Below are 9,768 nucleotides of genomic sequence, written 5' to 3' on the forward strand. Positions count from 1 at the left end.
GAGGATTTGCACGTAAATATCTGTTGTTGTGGATTATGTGAGGTAATTTTGTCTTTTTTTGCCTGTAGGAATGCCATGGGATGGATATAAGGAGTGTTTCTAAACTGCTAGCAAGTTTGTATTGCTTCTATTGTGTATCAGAGTGACTTCTAGTATTGCTTAGTAGCATGGAAGTTTTTAGGGGGAAGTTTGAAGTGAAAAACCATTTTCTGCTCTGTTGGTACATCTGATGTATGGTATATGTAGGTGGGTGTGTGTATATATGTGTATTTATATATATATATATATATATATATATATATAAATGTGTATATCAGATTTTTTTTATTTGTAGGAAGGAAATATGCATACAGGTTCTTTCCTGCAGGGCTGTTCCTGAGAATGGGGTTGCAAGGAGTTTTAGAGCTGGTTCTGGGACTTCAACAAAGATGCAAAGTATTTAGAAAGCAACTTTTGGAAATTTAGCAGAGAATGCAAATGTAAGTGGTATGTTGGAATAGTTGGCCTCAGCAGAGTCCTTGTAAGAAATACTGGTAACCACCATAAAGCTTTCTAGAAGACTGTGTCTATATGAACAGACAGATTTGGTGAGGGAAATAGATGTCTTTTTGGATAGTGATATCCCAGGCATTTATCTGCTTTTTCCCCCTTTACTTCCTCCTAGTCTGGCCTTCCTCCTTGTCTGCTGTTAGTCACAGCAGTTACTCTGATGTAGGTTCACAGCATGTTGTCCTGCAGAATGCTGAGAGCTTCTAGTTCAGGAAACCCAGGCAGACCAGCATAACCTTGAGCATGGCATACAGTTGCCTGCAGAACTGTTATCCAGAACAGGCTTCTGAGTGGCTTACGTTCCAGAGTCTTTGCAGGGCAGCTGGTTTCCATAAATTACATGTGTATCTTGCCTGTCTGTCTGGATTTGGGCTCCTGAAGTATAAGCAAGGAATGCAGACCATGTTGTTCCCATCCAAGTTTTCCCCAAGATTGAGGGTTTGGAAGTGAGGATTTAGCTTTAGCTTGGTCTGTGACTAATATTGCTGAGAGTCATTCAGATATCCTTGACTTTGTGTCCCTGAATACAATTCAGAGCTCAGTAAAAAGACAAAACCTTCAAGCACAGACCCAGTTCTGGGTCTTACAATTAGGAGTAGCAAAGCTGGATAAAGGTGCCATAGGAATATCAGTGCTGGTTGGGGAGCTAGTAGAAGCTCAGTAAAGTTGAAGAAGGTAATAGGGGTGCGATTTGAAAGGTTGCATTATCCATCCCTGCAATCTACTTGTGCTTTGAATAAAGAGCAGTTCTTCCTGAGCATGTCAGATGGGCAGTCTGTAGGCATTTTGACCTTATATCCTCCTTGTACACATATACATTCTCTGCCTAAGCAGACACAGTATTTGGAGCACTTCAGTGCTATCCAGGAAAAAGAGTATTTCTGTATGTTCTCCGTACAGTCAGCACTTCCAAAGGGGCAGGTAGTTGGCTTTGGTAGTTGGTAACTCAAGGTAGCTTGCAACTCAGCAAGCACCTTCCACCCTTTCCAAGCCACAGACCCCTGGTAGGGGTTTTAGCTACAGGACAGTGTTTTGCAACAATGTGAAGGTCCATCTGGTATTTTAATTTCCAGCAGGCAGGCTGGGCAAATGTCCCAGAACCATTCTGGAAAATACTAAAAGCCTGTGCTTACCAGTTCTTTCTCCTTCATCTGAAGGTGTAAGATTTGGAGCTGAATTGTTCCTCCTTAATTTCATTTTCTCTCCTGGGTGTAGTCTTATCGATAACTCTCTTGTTCCAACTCACTTTTTGTTAGTGATTGTTTGTTAAGGTCATAGACAGACTTAGGGGAAGGCTGATGCTTCAGTGCTGCTCATTGGTGGCACAGAGTCCCTATTATAATCATTAATTTCCTTTTTAAGAAAATTGTTAATTTCCTTTTTTTTGAAATTTGGGTGCTGTCTAGAGAGAAGAACGTGTCATTTATGTCCAGACTGAATAGTAGAGCACTTAAGAGCTTGAAGCTGTTGTCCTACTTCTGTCAAAGCTCCTCTCTTCCTGCTTGGAGCAGCATTTTTCCTGGACCGTCCAGCTCATCTGAATAGCTGGGCTCATGTCCTCTGTCCTCACCTACAGATCCCCTTGTCCTGCTGCAGCATAACTGCCTTGTCACTGCCAGTTGCCTTGTCACACTGCCCTTGAGCAAAGATAGACCTCAATTGTGTGCATAGTTGTTAGGCAGTACAGGTTTTTGGTAATTGGGCATGAACCATGCTCTCATCTTCTGTGTCTTGGATACAGCCTCCTGTCCCTAGTAGAATCCTTTACTTGTAGTGGCTGATTCCTGTGTTGTCCCAGCAGGAAACAAGCAGGCATGAGTAAGTGATTGCCTCTAGTTTTGTGCAGTGTACGTTGAATGTGGCCTTCAGATGACCCTATTTATCTCAGGAACAGCAAGTCTGTTTTGCCATACGCTTGTTCTGACATAGATTTCTCTCCTTTACTTTTTTTAGTGTTAGTTGTCCCTTATAGAACTGTGAAATTTGTCAATTTAGCCGTAACTGACGCAAGAAGTTGTCAGCCCATTGGTTATCCCCAGTGAAGGTGTACAGCAGCATTTGGGTTGGAAAGGTGTTCTGTGTGGCTACGTTTGCAACGCAGATGACTGTTTGCACGTTCAGCTTAGTTTTGCTGTCCAATCTTGTAATCAGAGGAAGCTGTCTGTCCTCAGTCAATTTCACAGATTGCTGAGACTACTTTAAATCAAACATGGAATATCACGACGACTTAAGTCATTCTACTGACTTGCAGCTTCTCTGTGATTTATACTTCTCTTGCAGGTGGAAGAACTATCTGAGATGTGATTCTTAAACACTCTTGTTTCTTTCTTTAGGGGACTGGAGTTTTGGGAGTTGGAGTTCAGGAGCAGATCATTTCTTTACCGACAGGTAGTGTCTAGTGCTGCACTTGGTACTTGCTTTGTTTTCAAGGATCAAAGCATAGTATATAAGTATTGATCAGTTGAGCAATACTGCATCCCTGGGTAATGCCATCTCTGTTGAAGAGCTGGTGTTGTAGCTATAGGATGCTTCACAGGGATGCAGTATCATAGAGGTCGGGTTCCTTACTATCTGTTTTGCCCTGTAGAACTAGAATCTCGTGAAGTTCATTACTTCAGTCATTCATTTTAGACACAGAATCAGGTGGGAGGGTGGAAAACTGTTTTCTGCAAATTTTATTGCATTGTCCTTGCAGTCTGAGTGGTAAGCAAGAGACATACGTTCTTGCTCTGCTGAATGGCACTGGGCCCAGTGAAAACTACCCTGGAATTTTATTTTCTGGCTTCAGAGCATGAAGTAATTCTTAGCACTACAAGAAGACCTGATTCAGTTGTGCAGGCACAACTGCATGATCCTTCCCACCGTCATACGGTCTAGCCTCTACTCGCTTTGCTTTGAAATAACTCCACTGGAGTTTTTGCTGCTGTCCTCAGGGAAGACATCCATGTCCACAACTTAATAGATCACCTCATTAGGAAAGTGTGTGCTGTTCTCAGACTGCCTGTCTTGGCCATGGTCATGCTCTAGAGACACAATAGGCAAGTGAAGGCTGCTTTTTTGTTTGCTTGGTTTTTTTTTTGTTGTTGTTGTTTGAGAAGAGAGGGGATGTTTTGTGGGAACAGCAAGCAGCTATTTTTTATTCTGTTTTGACAAACCAAAATTTGTTCTTATCCTGTGCCAAGTAATGGTCTGTAAGCTCTCTGACAGTGGATGTTTGGATATGAGTAAGGGAAGAATGGCAATGTGCTTGAGAAGGGTTTGATATATAGCAGGGATTTGTTCCATCAGATATCCTTTTGATAAGGAGAAAATGCTAGTAACCCATTTACATATTTAGACAGGAAATACTACTTCGTGACATTGTGCAGAGAAAAACAGTTACGCAGTAATGCTCAACTCTGGCTAATGAACTCTGCAAAACTTGGTTGTAGCAGCTGCTCTACCACAAACTTGTAGGCCACAGTGAGGGCAGCAGCAGGCAACTGAACAACTTACTCTTCTAAACGTCTTTTCCTGCCCTCTGTCAGAGAGAGGATATTAGACTAGATTGACCTTTGATCTCACCTCATATAGCTGCTGTGTTAAGTACTGCCATCTGGATGAATTTTATGAAAAACAGCCCCAGAAATTGTATGTATGTATTTTCTCTGAGCAACATGAAGCAGAGGGGAGACAGCAAGCACATGGCTATCTCAGATCCCCACCATTAGTCTGCCTTTACACTGGCAAATTCTAAGTGTGGAAACATCAAAGCTTGCATTAGAGTTGCAGCGTGCAATGACCTCTAGTGAGGGATAGATAAAACAACGTGTGTCAAGGATCTGTAATTCTTGGTGCCATTAAAATTGCTTAAAGGCAAACTTCTGACACTCCACAGGGCAGTTTAGGAGCAGATGGGGAGAAGCAGTGCTTGTCTTTAGATAAGTTCATCTCTTCTTGTTGGAGCTTTCTGTTCTCAGCAACAAGTTTATCACTGTTAGTGGACCCTGACTTATTCTTTTGTAAATGTTAATGATTGGGAAACCTGGACCAATGCTTCATTACAGCACTACATTCAAGTTTTTGGAGGGCTTTGTATGCCTTTTATTTTTTTCTTTTAAAAGATGTAAATAGAATTTTTAGGTTTAGTTTATTTAGTTTTAGGTTATTTTTATTTAGACCAGCCTCCTATGCAGGCATGACTGATCACACCTGCAGAGGTAGGGAGGTATTCTCACAGCAGCACAAGGAGGTGAATCAGGCAGGACAGTGTCTGCTTGTCCAGTTTCTTCACCTGGGCCTGGTATTGCTGTTGCTTGTAAAATTTGAGACTGGGAGGCAGTTTCTCTAGTGGGGGCAGAGAAAAATAACTGAAAGACAGTGAAAGTGCAGTAGTTTGGGAAAAGCCCAAACAAATGCCATGACAAGGGTTGCGTTTCAGTGTGGCTACTCTGCCAAATCAGACTTGGACTCAATGAATCTATGGCATTTTCCCATAGGCTCTGTGAGCTCTCCTACCAAAATGAGTACAGACAAGTACAGCAAAATGCTGTCAGTTTCTGGGAGGGAATTCACCTTTCACCTAACTGGGCACCATCAAGCTGGTTGCAAGTTCCTTCGTTTGTGCTGTTTCTTTCCCCTCAGAGAGGTGTTTCTCATGAGAGTACTGTCTGTGCAAGCCTGTTCACTTTGGTGACACTGGGATAAGGTGTAGATTTCCTTGAGCTGCTAAGTGTGGGAGAAGGAAAAGAAGGTGCAACAAGCAGAGATGTGTTTGAAATCCCAGTTTTCTGACTTGTGGGGATGTTGCCTCCTGCACTGTCTCACTTGGGACTTCTTCCTCTTATTTTGGGGGGTTTTCTGAGACAGAAAAAAGCCCCCACCTTGTCCTCCACCTAGAAATAGTGTTGCTTATGTGTAAGAGCCTGGGAGTCCAACTTCCTTGGTAGGCATGTTGAGCTTCCTGCCACAGAGGACTGTGTGGGTGCTGCTGTTCATTCTGAAACAGAAACCACCTCTGCTCAGCTTTCTTCCCACATGGGCTGAGAACAAGCCTTGCTCCATGGCAGTGGTGGGTAGCTAGAGATCACTGTATGCAGGTCCTCATCTTGCTCTTACTAGTCTCTCTAGTTGCAAGGAAGGAAGACATAAAGGAAGCAGGATAATTTTTGCTTGTTGCTTTCCTTCTCCTATTGCCAACTTTGGTCACAAGAAGATGTTGTGTCAATGCAGACAAGCTCAGCTGCTCTGTGTTGTCCTATCACCCTCACCCGGACAGAACCTAGACAGCCCCCACAACTCCTGCTCAAACTGGGAAGAATCTTTTACCTCTGCAGGGTGTGGGGTGACCGTGTTTGCTTCGGCATGTTAGGGTGGCTGAGGGAACAGGATCTTTTTGAAGCCATGAAGTGAGCACCAAAAATGTTCCCTGGAGATAAGTGATACCAAAGGTATATGTGGGCAGCCTGGACTGGCTTGGCCCTGATGGGAGGGCATGTGTCACGAGTTGATATACATCAGTGGCTTCTAAAACAATGGCCAAAGCATTCTTTATGTTGGGAAAATCTGGACTGGGAGCAATCAGAGGAACCCTGGTAATTAGGATTTCTGAGAACTGTTGGTTTAATATCTGTATCCAGCAGCAGAACATATTGGACTCCCTAGGCCCATATTAAGAAATCATGGTGATACCATTCTTTACCAAGTGACAGACACTGAACTCTCTAATTAAATTTCTAGCTTGATTCATCGTGAGTAGTAACCATGGGCTGTTAAACAGCACAAGGTACTGCTGATGTAAAGAAGTGCAGGACTTTAGACAGAATTTTTCCATCTGTTAAGTTTTACAAGGGCAGTGCCTAAGCTGTTATCTGTCTTTCCAGGTCCGAAGAATGGTTGGGGCTCTAGTTGCAGTTGGCCTGGGGAAGTTAACACCTCGTCATATAAAGGAGTTACTGGAAGTAAAAGATTCACGGGCTTTTCCATCTCATGCTATGGCTCCACCATCTGGACTCTTTCTAAAATCTGTAGAATATAATGAAGCAGGTAAGTGAATGCAAGGGATTGCAGATGGTAACTTTTCTTCTGTGGGAGTCAGATCTAATACTGAAAGGAGCAGTAACATCCATGATCGTTCCTTTTGTGCTGTCTGACCTGTCACTCAGCTTTGTCTATTGACACCCACATCCTAGTGAGTGTCCCTGACCCTAGAGTTGTTTAGAGCCATTCACAATGGAATAATTGTGTACTTGTTTCCCATCAGATTTCCTCTTCTTTGCTGTGTAGTAAAAAGTCATGTTGACATTGATTTTGAGATCTCAAGTGAAATATGCTTTAAATTTGAATCATAAAACCTTGTTCTGTCCCTGGCCATGTGGCAAGACCAAATCTTCTATAGTATCTGGGTGCCTACAGGTTGGCTTCTGTTCATTCATCTCTCTTGGATTTTTATATTCACGTGACAGGGTTGCACATGCCAGAGGACAGAGACCTGATCATCCCTTTGCTTATACGGTGGCTGTTTTGAACAGTTCATATCATGTTGCTAAACTAAGTTTTTTAGCTTTAAAAAATATATGGACAAATTTGCAGTTCATAAATGAATGTAATAAAGCTTGATATCCCTACTAGGCGTAGCAGGCATTCAATTCTGCAAGAAATTTAATGCAGGCAAAATGTGAGAAATGCCGTCTTCATGGAACAAAGACACCCTTGATTGTGTTAATGAGAATTAACTCAATCTCTCATTAAAGAGAATAAATAAAAATTATAGCAATAAACATGCTCCCTTGCTGTTGATAAGATTAGCAATAATCTGCAGAAGAGAGAGACAGAGACATCAAATTATTTTCTGGCTCTCTTTAACACTAACATCCCTTTAGCAATAGAAACACAGTCCCTTCTTTTGTTTAAGATAATTGAATGTCATATCTAACATGGGGCTACACTGCATTTTTCCTGCTGTAAAGCTGAAGGAGGGATGCCATCAGGTTTCAATAGTCCAGTTCCTGTCTGCTTTGTCTTTGTAGTAATCTTTCCTCTAATCACTTCCTCTCTCTACAGACATCTCTTTTCTTTGGCCCCTAACTAATCCAGTATCCATGAAATGTGGGTACAAGAGACTTGCCGCTGCTTTTTCCTGCCTTTTTCAGGCTGCCCTTTCCCAGGCAGAGCATAGACCTATGGGTGGGCTTGGAGCATGCTCCCTGCTGCAGCAGCAGTACACATGCTGAGGCTTAGGTTGGGCAGAAGGCAAAAGGAAGCCACAAAGAGCATTGCATTCAAACATCTTGTGCTGCAGAGCACTTCCAGGCCTTGGAGGGGCAGCTGCTGCTTGCTGTTCTTGGCCCTCTCCAATGGTATTTCTCCTAATAATGCTGGCTGGAGTTGTCTGTGCCAGTAGGGAGACAGTACAGGCAGGAAATAAAGACTGCAGATTTTAAGTGCTTTCAGGTGGTCTTGGTGCCATTCTTTTCCCTAAATCAATGTTTTCCCTTTTCTCCCTCAGACTTGGAGACAACGATGACAGCAGGAGAATAGCAGCTCTGTGAGATGCAGCTAGGCCTGAAAGGACAATTTGTGGATATGTAATGGAAGTTTGCAGAGTGTTCTTCGGACAATATTTGGTCTTGCCTCAATAAACATCATTCACTTTGACTATAGGTACCTTCCCGTCACTTGTTCTTGCCCTCTGAGATTGCTGCTTTCACATGACTGCATTGTAATTTTTTTTCCCTATATATTTTGGTGCAGGACCATCACTCTCAAACAGGAAGAGAAAGGAGTCAAGTTTGGGGTTTTCTGTTTTGTTTCATTTGCAGAAGTGAGCAGGTAGATATTGACTTAGAATGAGAGAAAATGCAGCATTTCCTTTCTGCCTTTTTCCTCTGTAACCCTGGCTTTGTGCAGCACAGCAGAAGGGACAACTGTCGCTCTTTAATGCAGTGACTTACAGAAACTGCTTTAAAAGTACTTGCCATTTCCTCTCCTCATCAACAGTCACTCTCTCTCCAAATTGTAGCAGCTCATACATTATCATGTCCCCAGGTAAAAAGTAGTCTTTTGTTGTTAGGATGTGGCATGTTCCAGAGCAAAGTTCCTTAAATCCTATTTCATCACAGGAACAGGGCTCTCTACCTAAGGTTAGAACCATAGAATGGTAAGGTTGGAAGGGACCTCTGGAGATCATCTAGTCCAACCCTCAGCGTAGCCCATATAGGGACTGAACCCACAACCTTGGCATTAGCAGCACCACAGTCTAACCAGTTGAGCTAAACCTGCTAATAATCCCATTCTGGGCTAATAACACAGGAACAGCAATATGAACGAGTCAGCCTAATGATGAAATGTACCACTCTCAGCAGTGGAGCCAGAAGGTGGCTGCCAGGCTGCTACTGGGCTCTGATTTGCCTGTTGGCTTATTTTGCTCTTCATAGTTGATGGTGTGGTAGTACTGCAAAGCATGGTGGAGTCCATCGGATAGCTGGTGGAGTCCGGGTAGAGTGCAACGAGCTGCGAATCTTAGTGCATAGCAAGGAGCAGAGAGAACTTTTTAAATTACTCTGATCTCAAGTTTTGCATGTTTGCACAAGTGACAAAATAAGCATTGGATAATTTATGTTTTTTCTCAATAATGACACCAGAATCTCTGTTTTGGTTATAAAATTCTGAGAATGCCAGGTTACAGGAAGGGAGGGTACAAACTTTGACTTCTGCCTTTCGCAGAAGACACAATGCTTGCTTGAAACACTGGTTGTTCAGATTTCCCATAGCAGAAACAATGTGCAGCTGAGATGCCTGGTACCACCATTATTAATTTCCCCTTTCTCCATGAGAGGAGCAAAATTACAGAAACAGCAAAACAATTTGTCAGAGCAGACAGCCTCCTTGAGCTGGTATGAGGATGTTTTTTGTTCTGTGGCAGTTTGGATTCAGACCATCTCATTCAGATAAATAGTGGAAGAATCTTAATAGCCTGCTGAAAAAATGCGCAGTGTCTACACTCTGCTTATATAATGGAGAGCATAAGGCAAGGTCAGGGTGAGAGGTAGCAGCTCTTTCTGACCTCTGTTAAGACACCCTTGCCTGTGTGGGGATGAGTTAATGATTCCTCCTGACAGTCCATTTCTAGGTATCCTCTGGTGAGGAAGTGATGCATCTTGTCCCCATTCTGATAAAGGTAGGTTTGCCAAAAGTTTGCCTTTAGACAACCTGTGAAGGAAAGGTAAGACACTTCTTCCT

The 9,768-nt window shown here is 42.8% G+C and overlaps 1 protein-coding gene across 2 annotated transcripts in view; it reads left to right on the forward strand.

Moving 5' to 3' along the window:
• PUSL1 (pseudouridine synthase like 1) overlaps nucleotides 1-8,189 on the forward strand; it is a 32,035-nt gene extending 23,846 nt beyond the window's left edge. For both annotated transcript variants that reach the window (XM_062593516.1, XM_062593517.1), the window contains exons 6-8: nucleotides 2,883-2,937; nucleotides 6,411-6,573; nucleotides 8,036-8,189. In XM_062593516.1, coding sequence (XP_062449500.1) covers nucleotides 2,883-2,937; nucleotides 6,411-6,573; nucleotides 8,036-8,067 — 250 coding nt within the window. In that variant the 3' untranslated portion in view covers nucleotides 8,068-8,189. The remainder of the gene's footprint in view (nucleotides 1-2,882; nucleotides 2,938-6,410; nucleotides 6,574-8,035) is intronic.
• The last annotated feature ends 1,579 nt before the right edge of the window (nucleotides 8,190-9,768 follow it).

Source organism: Rhea pennata, chromosome 22 (genome assembly GCF_028389875.1).
Source record: "Rhea pennata isolate bPtePen1 chromosome 22, bPtePen1.pri, whole genome shotgun sequence".
NCBI classification, from domain to species: Eukaryota; Metazoa; Chordata; class Aves; order Rheiformes; family Rheidae; genus Rhea; species Rhea pennata.